We start from the raw sequence: 18,157 nt of genomic DNA, 5'->3' as shown, positions 1-18,157 counted from the left end.
CCAGAAGGAGATTAAAAAAAACATGGGGAAAAACCCTGACCCCTTTTCCACAACATCTGGATCAGGATGTAAAACTCGAAGCAATATCTAGCCATATGCAGTTGCCATCATTCAACTTCTACACTCTGGGTAGCCTTGGGTTTTGTTTTGGGTTTGTTTTGTAAACACCCATTTGTTTTGTGCCTGTTAGAAGGTGCTATTCTCTGGAGAAATAGTATATGCCTATTATGGCCTCTGCACACTAATAGTAGGGTTGGCAGTTGTACTTCACATGTCTCAGCTTAACCACATCCCTAGCTAAAGCTCTTCAACTTAAAGGCAGTCAGCAGGGCAGTGGGCGTGTTTGAAATGCCAGCAGTGGTAGGGGTGACATTCCTCACAGCTATTGTGTGCCCCTCCTAGGCAATCCTATTCACAGGTTGCAGACAATTATTTTGTGCTCCCCCCTGCCCCTTACACTGCACACCACACACTAGTGTTATGATCCTGGCTGCTACTGCAGTAACTTAACCAGCAAAACACTGCCAGCACTTCCCACCACCACTGGAAGCATTTCAGATTTTCTGAGAAGACTCTTAGAGGGCAGCTTTTTCCCCACCCCTAAGCTTGCCTTAGTCTAGTTCTTCCCTCCCAAGCTTCATTCCAAAGGCCGGGGATTTCCCGGTACCATTCAACAGCTGCAAAGACCCAGTTCAAGGGGTTAAGCAGACAAGCCTGGTAGCCAAGACGCATTTCCAGACAGCCAATGAGCTTTCCAAACCTAGCATCCAGTGGATGTCTGCCAAAATTACAAGCAGCTATTTTGCTGGAAGGGGCTCAAAACAAGATCAAGACAGGATGCTAACAAGACAAGTGTGAGCCGCACAGAGGCACCACATGTACAGTAAGTACTTGAGGTTCATGAACTAATAGACTAAATACTCATTCCCTATGTAAAGGTCTCTAAATTCACCTGCGGTTAAGAATTGTTTTAGGGGTAACTCGGAATTGAGGGCAAATAAAAACAGCTATGCTCAGATGGTCTGCTTATCATTCCAGAGACCTTCCGCAGGGAAGACAGCGTGAAGATAACTGCTGTGACTGAGCTCTTCCTTCCAAAGGAGTCTCGTGTTTGGATGAACAAGCCAGAAGTGTGCTTATCGGCTGAAGAAGAGAGAAGCACGTGAAACAGAGAGACACCTAGCATTTCAGCCCACTGGTAGTGAGAGGGGCAGCTGAACAGAGGGCTGCCTGTTTCAGACATCCGAAGCGCTGCCTGGGTGTGGTACATGAAGCTCTTGGCCAGCTCACAGCGCTCACTGAATATCTGAACAATAGCCAGACTTCCAGGAGCTAGAACACAGCCTTACTGTGGGATCTGACTGCCCAGACTATGAGCCATCCCTCCAAATTTAACTGCAGGCACAGTCAAGTGTGAGGTAAAGCTGTTTCATCATCCTGTGATTTTCAGTTTTATCATTTCCAGCGTGCTAGACAAATCCTGCAACTTCCTTTTGGTATAGGGTCTCATTTAGGCTGGCTGCCTTTTCATATCTATTTAGGTCATGGTTCCCTAAAATGCAGCATTTCCCTGAAACGGCTCAGTTCTACACTTCTTTTTAATATTCAGTTTCCCCACCCACATTTGCTTCCCTCGCCACCAACCTATTTTAGGTTTTAAATAGCTCTGCTTGGACTGTACATAGTTTATAAAAGACCAGCTTGTGATTGCTGAAGTACCTTTTGTTATTTTAAGCTCCATCTAGTTCAAGCACTTGAGCTTTCCTAATATAGAGGAGAGCAGCCACACCACCAGGATACACAGAATCCCGTGTCCCAAAAGGCTCCCAGACGAGCGCCGAGCTGCTCGGGGAGCCACCGAGAGCCGTGCCAGCGCACGCAGGGTGTGGTCCAGCCACCACGGCAAACCATCCCCGACGGCCTGCACCCTCCCGCTGCCTTCTTCGGGTTCATGTTAGCACTCCATGACTACGCCAGAAGCAGGACCAAAGAATGAATCAGGCTGGGAATACGTCATCTGTTATTTATTGAACAGCAGAACCGTTTTATTGGTCCCATTCACTACATTTACACAGGGGCACTGCTACTGGCACAGATTACAGGAAGAGGGAAAGGGAAGATGGCTTTTTGGGTACAACTGGACAAGACAGGCCAAGCTATTGAACCACTTCTTATTCCTCGCTCCCAGGCACGCCTGCTTTATCCTTTGCAGTAGCCCCGATACACAACCCCTTGGTGAGATCTATCCCTCAAGCCACACATGCACATGCCATTAACCCAGTTTTCTGCTGAGCTAGCAGAACAGAACTGCTGCGCTATTGAGCTGGACTACCCGAGGCAGTGCAAGGCAGGAACACGCAAATGGGAGCAAAACTTCACAGTGGCAGCCAACCATCAAAGCTCTCAAACATGCAACCAAGTTGATCTAGTTCATTAAAGGCACACTCTCGAGTTCACACTCATACACCTCTTGAAATACATTGTTTGGAATTGGGCTATTTGAAAAGAATGCCTGATAACTGAAGTTTATCACTTGAGACCTAGATGCATGCATGAAGACGTTGCTGAATGCCCAGGAATCCGAGTGGTCAAGTAAGGTTTATTAACATGTCTTCCTTTTAAATACAGGTCCATCACATACCACCCTTACACTGCACAGAATTAAGGGCAGATGGTAGTTGGACATTCTATAGATCAGGCAGACACCATGAGACCAAGCAGTCAAAAACCAGCCATAGTAGAAGGTATCATTTAGACCGGTTCAGATGCAAAAATAAATAACATTCTGCATCATGTAGCCTTTCACAGAAGGCCTGACTAAACTGAAGGAAAAACACTCCAAACAAAACAGATTTTTTTTTTTTAATATAAGAAAACACTTAATTACCCCTTCCACTCCAGAGCATTTACTTCTTTGATCTTTCAGGGTGTTCTCACAAAGTCTATAAAAAAAAAAAAGTTACAGCTACCTGAATGTAATTCATATCTGGTGGACTTGAGTTAAAGGCTGTAGCTGTCTCTACAGTTTTACAGAGAGACAGAGTCACAATTCAAGGAACAGAACAAAGCCTTAGACTTCCAGCGACTGCTACAGAGTCAAGCTATTCCCAGTTTGCTACAGGGCTGCATGTTCTGAAACGGTGCTATAAGAATTGCTAAGAAGCAACTATCAAATGCATCCGTAACATACTGCCTCAGGACTCTCACAGCGTAACGTCATCTTCTGGCCTATGCTAGCTTCATGTGGGAAGGTGTTTTTAGAATACTGCCTGGACATAACCAGGAGACACCCTGCATAGATCAACTGTACCAGCAAACACAACAGATAAGATAGCTGTACTCACAAGTAACTGGGCTTATATTAAGCGTTCCTTAAAAAAGGGTTTCCTTTTGATAGTTTTTAATCATTATACTTGACTAGCTCTTTTACTTTCTCCATGCCTCTGCACTCCAGAGGATGAGGTTAAGAACTTCCAGGCACCTACACAATACTTCGCAAGTTCCAGTACTTTCCAAGTTATCTTTGTCAAGAATTATTGTCCCACTGTAACAAAAACAAGACTCTGAACAGTCCAATCTAACTTAGAAAATGATCCAACTTTGAAATTGGCCTTGTTCTGAGCATGGGGTTGGACCAGATAACTCAGTTCTCTCTCAGCTTAACTTTTTCAATAATTCTACAAGACCGCAGAGGCTGTTGGGGAGCTACCCTGCATTAGCTTAAACAGTTATAATGCTCATGGCAGAAACTGACTTCTTGTATCAAGTGGGCAGGAGCAATTTCCTTACATGATTTGCAGTTTCGATATTTAGATCCTTTAAACCTCCTCTACAGAGATGTTATGGTCTATCTTTATACAGCCAAACATACAGATAAGCTGAACTGTTAGTGGTCTTCCTGAAGCTGGAGGTCGAAACTGAGAAACACAACTGAGTAGTAGGAAGAGAAATAGCCAGATGCCAAGTACATCTCCTGTGTAAGTCAGTATACATGCAAATATAACTTAGGAAAGCAAACAGCAGAACTTATACTAACCAGAGGCAGGGAGTCTGCAAAGCAACCTTCTGCAAGGAGCATTCATAACTCAACTTGAGAGCTTAGCTCTTATTCAGACCTGCTGTGTAGAGTTGCTTTTTGTTATGTTTTCAGGTTTTTTTCCCTATGCTAAGGAACAGCAGCATAGGATTTGCAGGCATTAATTCAACTTTGATCAAAGCCTGGGGCTCCTTCAACGTTCCTGCATGCAGATACCTCACTCCCAACTGCACACCTCCAAAACACTAGGAGCAGTAAGAGCAGCTAACTACTCTTGCTCAGGCTTATTGTGAAAACAGATAGATCCACATTAATGCATCTAATAACCCATGTTTCTCTAAGGGAATGGCAGGCCAATGAAATCACTTGGTTTACAAGACTGTCTGAATCGCCTCAGATCCAAATTATTTTCAAGTCCTTCCAAACACTGCCAAATCAAAGCTGTCATTAGAATACTGTAAAAGCATTTCACTGGGAAGTCCTCTATATCAAACTTTTGTGAGACCAAAGCATCTGCACAGTCATTTGCAAAGATATAAGGAAAAACTTGAAAGGACAGAGTAATGCAGCACACAGTCCCAAGATACAGAGGCAAGAGTCACATAACATGCACCCCTCCTCCAAACGGAGGGAACCAGCTTACTGAGAAGCAAGCTATGGTGCACTGAATCTTAAATTTGAAATACCTTATAGGAATTTGAGGGGTTCTATATAAAAAGAAGAGACACCTACCAACCAGCTTTTTTTTGCAGTATGAAAGAAAGAGACTTTCAAAGCTTCGCCATGGGAGAAGTGGCTGGTCACCTCCTCTAAGCTCCATTTGGTACTTAGTGGCAGAAAAGACTTTGCACAGAGGTGAACCAAGTACAGAGCAAGCAACAAAGCCTATATATTAAATTTGTCAGAACTGAAGCAGCAAAGGAGAAGCAGGACAGCTTTCTGTCAGATTTCTACTTGATTATTTAACACTTGTCAGAACAAACGCTAAGATAGCATCCTATTTCCTGCGTATGATGCTGAAGCAAGTATTGTTCAGGACATCTCATCTTCAGTTGATTGTTCTGATCTTTCGGCGATTTGGAAGTTACGCAGTCCTGCTATTTGCTCTATCTTTTGATAGATTCAAGACAGACGCTACAGCGTCTGTTCTTACAGCTGAAGATGCTCACATGTATCCTCATTTGAAAGAGATCTCTACCCTATTCTGTTGGGTGTGCAAAGGGGTATTCAAACTGAGCATAATATGTTGCATTGCAGCTTGCAGTCAGCCTCCAACTTGAGATGTTAGTAACAAACCACAGAGCAAGATAAAGCAAAAAAACAACTTGGGGGTTTTTGAGCTTTAACTCACTTCCGCATGCATGGCTGTCACCACAACACTCTAGGTATACATTGTGCCCATCAGTGCAGAAGACATTGGTGTCTATAGATTTCACGTAGCCTAAAACACTTGTAGCAGCAAGTCATTAAAAGAAGAGTAAGAAAATTCTGAGTCTTCAGGAACTTACTGCTAGAACTTACTGCTTCCCTGTTTGTCGCGGCTGGGTCAGAATACCATCAGTTTGAGGTGCAGCTTAGTGTTTTAAGCCAAAAAAAAGATTACATCAGCAGGCTGTAAAGACTTTTGGATTTTTTGAACACCAAGTTCACGTAATAGAGGCTCCTTGCTTTTTGGAGCAAAGGACTAACATTCTAGCAGCAAGGAAAGCGTGTCATCTCAGTATTCCAGGAAAGAATAAGTTACAGGGAAGCTCCCATAACAAAGGCAGCATAACAGAGCTGCAGACTGCAGGACTAAAGACACATTGCTTTTTCAAGTATCTTCTTGGTTTAGTGATAAAGTGTTTTATGGTGCTGAATAAGAACGCTCTCAAAGCCTACCACCTTCCCAATCATGGACTCAGAGCTTTCAGGTATTATAAGTAATACTAGCCTTTTCTGACCCCATTATTCAAGCTACTAGTAACCTTACAATTTTTGAAGCAGCTCACAAAATGAGCAGTCATGTGTAACAGTTCATACAGCAGCTCCTGGTTCTCTAGGAGATCGTGGATATTGCCTAGAACATAATAATTTTACTGCTTTCTGCTTCCTGTATTTCACCAATGCAAATAAATTTATGTGTTGAGTGCTCCTCGGTGAAAAATACAGATACTGCAACAAAAATCCAGTTGCTCACACAGCACATTTTCAGAAATAGAAGAAAGGTTTCTCAGCTTAAGGTAAGCTCAGATCCTGGTTTTTCACTGATGATAACTGTAGCCACAGAGCACTGAATACAGCCAGACACTGGATTCAATACCTCTCAGCTAAAGTTCTCATTATCTACCCAATAAAACAAATGAAGTGAACCAGTCCACTTTTTCAAAATTGATTTTACATTTCCTTAATATATAGATATATGTAGGGGCAAATGAAATAACCAGATGTTGGCAAAATAGTTATTGATGCTTAAGCTTTTGACCTCATCTTACAGAGCAGAGAGTTATCTTAACATTTGGTATGTAACATACAGTAGATACAAACAGTAAACTAGAAAAGCAACACCTTTCTTATGCATGCTGTGCAGTGTCTCCATTAATGAATGCTGTCAAACAAAACTTAGAGGAACATATGAATATAATGAGTTATATAATCTAGTATAATCCCTAAAGGACAACTTTGTTGTGGGTTTTTTTTTAAAAAAAAAAACAAAACAAAACCCCAACCCCCCCCCCCCACAAACCACACACACCAAACCGTGTCATGATTTTGCACGTTATTATTGCTTAGACACTGAATATTCTATTGTCTCAGCTGCACTATAAGCTACAATACAAACAAGTTTCTTTCAACTCATCCAGCTTTCCAGGCAATTTTGCTTTCTGCACATATAGTTACTAGAAGATCTGTTTTAGTGGTCAGATATTAACTAGATCAACCAAGTAATTGGCTGCTATTGAAAGGCATTTAAAGGACAATGCAATCATCAGGCACAGTCAACATGGGTTCACAAAGGGAAAGTCCTAACCAGTTTGATATCCTTCTATCACAAGATCACCCACCTAATGGATGAAGGGAAGGTGGTGGATGTAGTTTTTCTGGATTTTAGTAAGGCTTTTGATACTGTCCCTCACAGCACCCTTCTGGACCAGTTGTCCAACTGAGATGAGCAGGTCCATTGTGCGCTGGGTGAAGAACTGGCTGGATGGCAGGGCTCAAATGGCTGTAGTAAATGGGGCTACATCTGGCTCACAACCAGTCACCAGCAGTGTTCCTCAAGGCTCAATCCTAGGGCCAGTTCTGTTCGATATATTTAAATGATCTGGATGCAGGAGTTGAATGCCCCATTAGCAAGTTTACTGATGATACCAAACTGGGAGGTGCTGTTGACTCTCGAGGGACATGAGGCCTTGGAGACAGATCTAGATAGACTGAAGCATTGGGCAATCATCAACAGCATTAAATTTAACAAGCGTAAATGCCAGATTCTGCACCTGGGACGCAGTAACACTGGGCACAAGTCTAAATTGGGAGAGGAATGGCTGTAGAGCAGCCCTGCAGAAAGGGATCTGCGGGTGCTGGTCGGCAGCAGGCTCCACAGGAGCCAGCAGCGTGCCCTGGTAGCCAAGAGGGCAAAACACATCCTGGGGTGCATCAAACACAGCATCACCAGCCGGTCAAGAGAGGGGATCATCCCGATGTATTCAGTGTTGGTACGGCCTCATCTGGAGTTCTGTGTGCAGTTCTGGGCCCCACCATTTAAGAAGGATGTGAAGGTCCTTGAACGCGTCCAGAGGAGGGCAACAAAGCTGGTGACAGGGCTGGAAGGCATGTCCTGTGAGGAGCGGCTGAGGACTCTGGGTTTGTCTAGTTTGGAGAGAAGGAGGCTGAGGGGCAAGCTCATTGCTCTCTGCAGCTCCCTGAGGAGGGGACGTGGAGAGGGAGGTGCTGAGCTCTTCTCCCTGGGATCCCGGGACAGGACGCCTGGGAATGGCTCAAAGCTGCGTCAGGGGAGGTTCAGACTTGACATCAGGAAACATTTCTTTGCTGAAAGGGTGCTCAAATACTGGAACAGGCTTCCTGGAGAGGTGCTCGATGCCCCAAGCCTGTCAGTGTTTAAGGGGCATTTGGACAATGCCCTTAACAACATGCTTCAACTTTTGGTCAGCCCTGAAGTGGTCAGGCAGTTGGACTAGACGATCATTGTAGGTCCCTTCCAACTGAATTGTTCTATTCTAAGTAGAGGTTGTGATGGACAGTCCTATCTATTTCTTTTAGAGCCCAACAAAAAGATAAAACACACTATTTGTATATTGCAGGCATGTTGAACAGACAGTAGTTTCATTACAGGACAAATCCCTCAAAAGTTAAAAGCTCCTACCCATCCTCAGACAGAAAGACACTATCTCCTTTGAAGGAAGCTACAGAAACAAGCTACAGAACCCAAGTTCACTAAGAACCTTTAACTTTGCAGTTTCCACCTTTAGAAAGCTACTCTAACAACCTTGAAGTTGTATGTTCAAGATACAATATGAAAGCAAGAAGAAATTCACCAAGAAAATAAGTGAGCATATCTGAAACTATATCCATGTCTCCAATATCCAACATGTTGGCAGATGAAAATTCTTGTTTAAAATAAGAGGAAAGGAAGGATGAGCGGAAATTTTCTTTTAGCTTAAGTTCAATTTAGAACATCTTTGTACAATTGAAATAAATACTAAGCACATTTGTCATTACCCTTTTATGAAAAAATTTTGATTTGCTGACCCTTTCTTGACCAATGGGGTCATCTGCTAACAAAAAAAAAAAAAAAAAGTATCTGAAGCACCAGTTCTTAGTTTTCCTGCACAGATACACCATTGGTCAACTTCTGCAAGAACGACCTCTTGCATGCAGGGAGGAAGCATTTCTAAAGGTGTCTATACAAAGACTTCTGTGCCATATGCCTCTTGCTAACTTGCATGTGAACAGGTCAACCGTTCATTAAAGTGTCTGCTTAACAGATCAGTAAGTAAACCCTTACTTTTAATACATATGTACAAATCCCTCCTTCTCTATCATTTCTAACTGGAACTCCAAGGTTGCCAGTGAGTTGCCATACTGACAGGACTAATAGGATTGTTTTCATACAAGAGGATGTATTGGACCACAAAGTATTGTGTGGGTTTTGCATCACCATTTTTTTATTGGGCAACTTGATACTGCCTGAATGTCAGCAGGGGAACTGCCTTACTTCCTTACAGAGTGCCTTCAGAACCATTTGCTGCCAATCCAAGTCCCGTGGATTACAATCATTTTAGGATGATATCAAGTTCTGGATTTTAATAGAGGAAAAAAACGCACACAATCAGAACCTTCTTGTCCATCCAGCAGCCAGCATGAAGAGACATCTAGTGTATTGAGGAAATAGTTTTTTTTTTTAATTCACTATTCCAGAATATCATATTCAGAGGGTGAAAAAAATTATACCTTATTATTCTTAGGGACATTATGAACAAAAAGCCACACCTCCAGGGGTGTGGGATGTTGAGAGCCCTGATACTTCACCCCAGTAATTTGTCTGGCAGCTCATTTTTTGCACTGTAACCAAGCACAAAATTAATACTGGAGAGTCAAGTTCAGCATAGTTTAAAAGCTATGGCAAGGAAAGATTTAGCCCAGAATATCATGCTTTATTAGCCTGTGTTACATAAAATCAAATACACTTATTAAATGGTGTGACTAAGTGATTGATCAGACTGCAATGGCAGATTTTTCCTGTACTTAGTCACTTCCGCACCATAACTAGGTCTCCCAATCCAGAGAGAAAACGAGTTGCGAGTTATAAGGGCTTACTACGGAGAAGAGGACAAATCAGTGATGTACAGACAGACAAGAACGGCTCATGGCTGCAGGAAGTCACCAGTTCTGCTTTAAAAAGAAAATACCTGGAGAACACAGGAAGGCATACAATCACAGAATAGCAATTCTCCAATATGCTGCACACAAGATTCTCTGACATCAACGTAACACCCTCCCCCCAAGAAAATAAATACCAAAGTTTTACAGTATTCACACTCCAGTACAGTGAAGTCTGTTCTCCTGAGTAGCTATTCTCTATGAAGGAAACAAGTTGACCAATAGAGCTAGAAACTTGCAAGAGAGTATAGATCAGTCCAGACCACGCATACCATGCCACTTGTATTCACCACTTCAGTTATCCTCTTTCTGATCTCTTCTGAGATTTTGTTTTTCTCTACACAGAATCCCCGCTGGCAGAGAAAGGAGTCTGTCTCTTTCCCCCTCCTAGTCTGCCATCTCATTCTTGCCTAATTGCACGTTTCTCTACAGAGCGGATCAGATTCGGGAGCTTTTTCATTCATTCCTCCTTTAGGGGCACCAGCAACGGCCAAACGGAGAGGAACCTAGCATGGCCAAACGCTCCTATTTCTTAGCCTGGGAATGGGATGAGAACCGAACATCATTCCTTCATCCAAAGTTTGTATTTTTGAATAGGTTCCTCAGAACAACTACAGCTTCAGAGATGTTGGAACAACTAGGAAAAAGCATTTTGCAGGAGTCATACCATTAAAAACCTCTTCAAAGAGTGTTTTCTCCCCATTTAATACAAGTTTAACAAGCCGCTAGACAAAGGCCAGGAACTTCTGACTGCCCCAGTACGCCACTGGAGGATCACGCATTTATACAAGTGAAGATATCCTCTCACAGCTGCACAGGAAGGAAGCAGCACCAGATCACCTACCTGTGTATCCACAGTTGCAGCAGCCATAATTGTCTCTTGTCAATATAAGGCCCAAACCTCTGCAATTTCAGGTTTTAAACCTACCTAACAGTTGCAGCCGATCCTGTGGTTTTATAACCACCAAGCCTGCCAGTGACTGTCTCTTTCTACATCCCTGCCAAGTATTTGCTGCACAATCTTTTGAACATTACACTAAGAGTCAGCATTAGCTACTGGAGTCAGAAGAGTGGATTTTATGCCCACAACTTCCAAAACACTTGAACGCTCCACCTAGAAACAGCCATAGAAGCGTTACACAGAAGTTCACCCAAAAGAGTAGCCTTCCATGAATCTAGAGACTTCAGCCTGCTTTAGAAGTTTCAGATGGGATAAAAACAAACTCCTTTGATGCAGTATTATTGGCTGCACTATGCAAATTCCTGCTGTTCCCAAACACCTTGAGGGAAAAGCAAGCAATTAACTGGCTGCTTACTAGTGCTCTTAATTTACATCAGTTAATTGCCCTGGATTAGTCCTGGGCAGGGAGGGATTTCCTCTTTTCCAATAGTGTGTCTGCAACAGGAGAGAGACTCCTGGGGGGGGGGCTGATGTTGATTTCTAGTATAATCATTTAGCAGACAAAAAAAGACACTGGGGCAGGGCGAGGGGGGGACACGGGGACTGGGACAGACCCAAGGAGTTAGTGTTGAGATCTTGGAACTCTTTTTCAAGTAGACCGCATTGTAGTCCTCATAACAGCGATTAAGCACAGATAACAGCTTTATTGTGCAAATTCAGGGAGGCCTTCTCGCTGCACAGAAGTGGGGGAAAAAAAAAAAGTCAGCCAAATAAGGAGGTTTGAGCTGCACCAAGCCAGGAAAGAGTCCAGGAGATGACGTAGCTAGAGGAAGCTTTTAGTCAGCTTCCTTTATAACCTGGAGCAGGGCCAGAGCTACCTCTTCCAGAGGAGTTTCTCTGTGAAAAGTGTCAGTTGATCAGCAAGGACATGCAGAACCCAGCCACTCAGGAAGGGTCCCGCTCCCCCTGCACACCCAGCTTCACAAGAAGCAAAGACAGAAGGCATCCGAATCATTCGGTTTCAGTTCATCAGCTGTCTTTCATGTAAATACCTATGGGCTTCAGTGAGCTCTGTGCAGGAGAATTTCACTTCAGACCAGACATTATACATAAAACAACTGAAACAAGTTTCCTCTAGAGGCAGTGATGCCATTTCCTGTCAAAGAAAGGAGTCCATATTAAGACATCTTACAAACTATCCTCACGAGAAAAGCAAGAATTGTAATGAACCTTCAGGGGTGATTAATCAGACGAGGCAGAGTCACCCCAAGGAAAGGGCTGCAACCCCTTGCAGGTCCACAAAAGGTACTGCCCGTAAGTGTGAAGGGGACAGGATATTTGCAAGAAGTGAGTGATGACCAACCCCTGATATTAGGCACTCTTTTCCCCATAGGATTCTTATAGCAGAAGAAGCAGATCTAAAGCTTTCCTTGGGCTCCTTTTGTTGTGTGCACCTCACCAACCTGCTTCTTGCTCATCTGCCTCAAGCAACAAATCAAGAGGTCAAAAACAAAAGAAAGGACTCAACTGACACGTTTAATCTTCTAGAACCTCTGGTATGATAAGCACTCATAGGCCTAACACTGTCACAGTAAAGTCTTAAGAACTGGATCATGACTACCAATTCAGATCAGGCACTCAGAATAGTTCTTGCTCACTACAGTCTGAAGCCACCATAACTGATGTTTTCTGCACAGCACTGCCAGTTAGGTGCAAGGCTTGCCGTAAGAAGGGGAAGCAAGATTTTACCAGTATGTAAAAACAAAGTGAATGCTAGTTTATCAATGGTATTCTTTAAACTCTCTTTAACCTTAACATAGAAGGCCCAGAACTACCAAACAGAAGCTTTTGTTCACTATCAGGCTTAACTGCTTCATCTGCACAAGAGTTAAAACCTTGCTATTCTTGCAGAATCCACGAACCAAGATGATGAATACAACACAGGCTAGGGCATAAAGGCCTTTCTTGGTTTGTAAAATCCCATGGTAGGTATAAAGCTACAGGTAATTCATTGTATACAGTCCAGTAGTTCACCTGGTTTCGCTGTACACTCAGCACGTGTTAGCTATTGTTGTTTCTGAAGTACAAAGTCATCTGAAATTCACCAACAGGGGCAACACAGACTTCTATATAAACCAAGGCCTTTGGGAGCTCTCAAACACACCTTTTTACAGCAACTCCATGTATCCAACAGTGTTATAAGAAAGGTACAATAGATTGAGTTTGCCTAACAAGCTACCTAGCACCCATGTCACACCAAAGCCTGTCTAATTGATCAGTGCTGCCAAGCTTCCCAAGTTATATCTCCTCCTCTCCCTCACTCAGTATAACACCAAAGGGTTGGTCCTCAGATAAGACAGAAGGCATCTGGAATGCTTCTAGTGTTCCTTCATAGCACAACAGGATCCAAACCCAGGGCATCAAAAGAAAAGTGCCCATCCATTACAAGTCATGGTTGCCATCACTGTCCACCCTTCCTCCTCTGCTTTCAAGATCTCTAGCAAATTCAACAAGAAAAAAAAAAAAGGATCACTCAAACAAGTGTAGCACTCTGCTCATAGCTGCCATCTTATTGCAGCATTTGGTAGCAAGTAGCTACACATCAAGTAACTAATTATCCAGAGGATTCTCCTGATACCTACCCAGTCTCTCAGTTACCTTTCTTCTAACCAGACCTGTGCAGTTCCAAAGAACAAAGGGAGATATGTTTCAAGGACCTTTGGAGTCTAAATAGTAATTAGGACCATCAACTTAAGCTACAGACAGGGTCTCTGAAGGCCCTAATGGCTATTGCTACACTGAGTTTTAGAAAGTATTAAGGCAAAAGACAACAGCAGAAAAGACTTTTTTTAAAAATCTTAAATAGCATCATAGAGCTGAGACCTATGAATCTTACTATTCCTTTGTGCTGAAGACTTCATGCTTGTTCAAGTTGATTTTCTCTGCATTAACACTTTGCCCTAGAAACCTGGAAACTTATGTTCTGAACATCGAGAGAAACACTTAGTTCTGCTAATACGATAAGAGGAGTCCAAACTTCATTATACCTTAGTTTGAAGCTTTCTGTATTCACGAGATTAGCTCCGATTAAACCCATTTCTCTACAACGGGTAAAGACTATGTTACCTAAAACAGAACTGCTCAAGTCCTAGCGATAGGACAGTTGAATGCACACCTCATACATGACAGATGCTCAAGTTTCAAGTTCAGTGGCCTATCCATTCATATAGCCACAAAGTAAGCATGTTCATAGGCAAAATAGTTAATGAATCCCAATACAGAAGCGTTGCCTTTTCTAATCGCTAAAAATACAGTAAGTATCAGCCCATTAAATGGGCATGACTGGTACGAAAAAGGTTGCTTTCCCTCCCACTCCTCCAACTAAGGTGGTTTTTGTAATACTAAAGTTCAAGTGATTAACTATGGGGCTTGTACTAGCCATCAACACAACAGCTCATTCACTTCTATCAGGATTTGGAACTGAGTGTGACTTCCAGCTCTGCCCAGCCTGAAATGACTCAGTGAGAGACCAGAGCACTAGTCAGTAAGCATGAGATCAGAGCCTACTCATGGCCAATAAACAGACTTCTCACAACTCGGGGAGAGACTTTTCGGAGCTTGACAGTGGCTTGCAAGAGGCATTTTAGCCCTCACCTACTTCCACCCCTCTGCAACACAAAGTGTGGGGGGAATTATATGCCCTCTTTCGTGTGCTTTAACAGTTTAAATCTTGCAAACTTTTCAGAACAAAAAAAAATCGTAAACCAGAGTTGGCTGCTTAACTAGAAGATCACTCTAGATAAAACAGTGAAGCTTTCCTGTGGAGAGCGTGGCAGGATCAGCAGGCCAATCCATGATGGACTTTCTACGCAGCCTACAAGGCCTCCAGCAACCAAACCCCCCAATTGTGCAGACATTACACTTCACAACAGCAAATCATGTGCCACTAGTTCAAAGGTTGCCAGAGTTAATCTTGGATTCCTATTAATAGTGCACCAAAGCATAGTGCCACTTGTAGCAAATCCCATGTAACGAAATGGCAATCTCTAGCTAGATGTGTTAACATTTAGCCTAGCTTAACGAGGAGTAGGGACTCAGAAGTCAACAGGTTTTGCTGCTCAAGCCATGCAGCAGCACATTCTGTAAGCCTGGTGAGATGAATGATAAGAGCTACCAAACACTTCAGACACAAATGTTTCTCCTGCCCAGCCAGAACTGTTCCCTAGAACGTTTCCTCCATCTGTCTTCTTCACAATGGATTTATTTTTTGTGATGAAGCCCACATATAGCTACATCTAACTGCTCAAGTTTCACCCACATCTGACCTTAATTGAGGAAAGTCACTTGCATTTTACTGTTTTGTTAATTAAGTAGCTATTAACAAATCTTAAGCTGGCACACTAGTAGTCATGTTTCTTTCACATGAAGAACTGATTACACAGTTCTGCCAGCATATCCTGTTCCTGCAAACCACAGCTCAAGAAACAATGTTTAAAATATTATTTCAGTTGGGTCTGCAACTAGGGCAGATGGGGCAGGAAAGTGAAGGCCAGCGGCTGATACAGCAGGAGGCCTGCAGCTCTGCACCTCAACTGGCACAGACATTTGAGCAGCTTTCTGCGGAATCTGCGGCGTGCAACACACAGTGTCACAGCAGAGCACTTGCATTTCTGTATCTGTTCCAGTTTTTAAAAGCTCCGAAAGCAGAACTGCTCTGTCAGAACCAGAAAGCAGCAGACTGAGAACGTGAATCCAGCCCAGGGTGTGTCTGAGATAGAGAGGCAGCGTCATAACGTTTAGACTGAGCCTGTTACTGGGAACTCTGCCTCATAAGCATCTCCGCAACATGTTCAGGATTTCTTGGTTGATTCACACTAGAAGTCACTCATCACAACTGTAAACTCTCTGGCTAAAAGGTCTCAACTGCATTTTACACAGAAGTCCCCTAACTTGAGCTACTTCTGTTAATCTTACTGAACTTGTTGCCTGTTTTTTTTTTTTTGAGGAAGTAAATCTTCACTAATCATTGCTGATGTTTGAAGAAAGGCCTTTCTAAAGCTTCAGAAAACTGTCTTAACCTTTAAGTGGCTTGAGTTTGATATCCTTTAAGATGCTGATGTTTAAAAAAAAAAAATCATCCAGGTATTGTGTCAGAGAGCTGGCATTTAAGACAGCAGGAAAAGCAGAAGTTGGTCAAACAGGCACTTAATATCTATTTTAAAGTAATAAAATTATACTATCTGTAAAAAAAAAAAAAATCAGGGTGGATTCCATTTCAACTTCCACTTACACAGGGTGGGGTTTTGTTTAGGGTTTTTTGTGGGTTGGTTTTTTTTTTCCCCTCTCCTTTATGTAAACCACAGACTTTTAAGCATTAGATGTTCTTAGGCCGTTTCAGATCACTCCCAGTGAGGAAACATCCAGAGCCTTCCAGCCTGCTCCTTCCTGTTTTATCAATGGAGGGCCAGGACCAATTCTTTTACTCCAACCAGGAGAAATTAAATGGAAAAACCCCATGCTCCTCATCAGTCACCGAGCTCCTGCTGCGAGGAGAGTCAAGTACGGACTTGACCAGACTTTCTGAAGTACCAAGATCTCTCCAGCCAAGAAATACTTCGAGTCAAGCTGGGACAAGGCTCCTAGCAACTCAAGCTGACTAATTACAAGTTGTGAAAACCCCGACTTCTCCTCTTTACAGAGCGCATGAGAGGCGGCCATAGACTTAACTAATTCCCCATCGGGCTCCAGAACGCTTCCCCCAGCACGCCCTCCCAAGCCGGGCGCGCCCCGACTCCCGGGGCGCACACGCGGGCGGGCGGGGCGGGCGGCGGGCACCGCTCCGCCGGACATCTTGGCGAGGAGGGGCGGCCTCCGCAGGGCGCTGCCCCGCCGCGCCGTTAGCCAGCCGCCCCGAGCCGGCGGCCGCGGCCCAGGCGGGGCCCCGGCCCGGCCCCTCGGGCGGGGGTGCCGCGGCGGGGCAGGGAGCGGCCGGGGAGGGGAGCACAAGATGGAGGGGCGGGCGGCTCCGCTCCGCTCCCGCCCGCCGCCCGACCCGCGCCGCGCTCCCCAGGACTCCCTCCTTCCCCCTCTCCTCGCTCCCGCCGGGGCCCCGCCGCCGGCCGCGGCCGCTCCCAGGCGGGAAGAGCCCCCCGGGCGGGCGAGGCGGGCAGCCGGGGCGCCGCCGTCCTCTCCCGCCGCGAGGCCCGGGCGCCGCCACACCCGCCCAGCCCCGCGCACCCGCCCCGGCCGCCGTCGAGAGCCGCCCCCGCGGCGGCGGCGGCGGCCTCCTCACCATCCCCCCCCCCCCCCGCCGCCGCGCCGCCCCGGCGGCACCCACCGTTTTCGGCATCTTCCCGGCGGACTGGGCACGGCAGGTCGCTCCTCCTGCGCCGGTGGGGCTCTCCGTGGGCTCCGCGCTGCTTCTAACGGGACTCCGCGCCTCTCCGCCCGCCCGCCCGCCCCGGCGCAAGCCCCGCCCCGCCCGGGCCCGCCCCCCGCCCCGGCCCCGGCCCGCTCCCGGCCGCCTTCGTTCGGGGCTGGAGCTGCGGCGCCCCCGCCCCGGCCTCCTTAGCGGGGCGCGGCCCGGTCCGGCCTGGCAGCACAGCCCGGCCGTGCGGCACAGGGAGGCCGGGCCGGGCCGGGCCGGGCGTCGCCGCCGAGACTCCGGGAGACCTCTCCGCGGAGGGAGGGCGAAGCGTTTGTGGCCCCCGCCGCCCCCGTCGGAGCGGCCTGGGAGGGGAGCGGCCTTGGCGGCAGCGGCGCGGTCCCACCGGCGCAAAAGCCGGGCGGCTTCCGGCGCCCCCAGAACGAGGTGCCGGGAAAGCCCCGAACGCTGAACTTTATTCGCGTTATCGGGTGTCACTGGGGCTCCTGGTCCTTGCTGAAAGCATTATTTTAAAAAAGAATGCTACGTTATGGGCGATTGCACTGCTCAAAGGCAGACCACAGCGCTGACGCGGTGGATCCTTTTGTCTCCCATTCAGTCTGAGTCACGCGCGCTCGGGGTGCAGCTCAGGGGTGGTGCTGAGTCCACGGCCTCCTCCGTCGTTGGCGCGTTCAGTGGGCACGCCGTCACGTACAAGGTTTTCATAGCTGTTTAACTAAAAAGCACGCATCCAGCTCCAGGTGCTTCAAAAGCACAAGGGGCTGTGGCTCCCTGAAGCTTGGCAGGCAAACCACCTCCAGTCTTCAAGGCTTCTCAGAGGCCGCCACCGTAACCACATGGTATAAATGAGCAATCGAATTCACGGATGAAAATAGTTCGAGGACCAGCTGCAGACCACTCGCCAAAGCCTCCCGTGCCACCTGTGCTTTGGAACCGCTGACGGAGGGAATCGAGG

At 45.7% G+C, this 18,157-nt stretch overlaps 1 protein-coding gene across 1 annotated transcript in view; it reads right to left on the bottom strand.

Moving 5' to 3' along the window:
- MSN (moesin) overlaps positions 1–17,217 on the bottom strand; it is a 45,139-nt gene extending 27,922 nt beyond the window's left edge. The window contains exon 1 of the mRNA XM_050901509.1: positions 17,155–17,217. Coding sequence (XP_050757466.1) covers positions 17,155–17,166 — 12 coding nt within the window. The 5' untranslated portion in view covers positions 17,167–17,217. The remainder of the gene's footprint in view (positions 1–17,154) is intronic.
- Positions 17,218–18,157: the final 940 nt, after the last annotated feature.

The sequence above is a fragment of the Gymnogyps californianus genome, chromosome 9, assembly GCF_018139145.2.
Source record: "Gymnogyps californianus isolate 813 chromosome 9, ASM1813914v2, whole genome shotgun sequence".
Classification (NCBI taxonomy): Eukaryota; Metazoa; Chordata; class Aves; order Accipitriformes; family Cathartidae; genus Gymnogyps; species Gymnogyps californianus.
The sequence above is the reverse complement of the archived record's forward strand: the minus strand, read 5'-3'. Positions and strand labels throughout refer to the sequence as shown.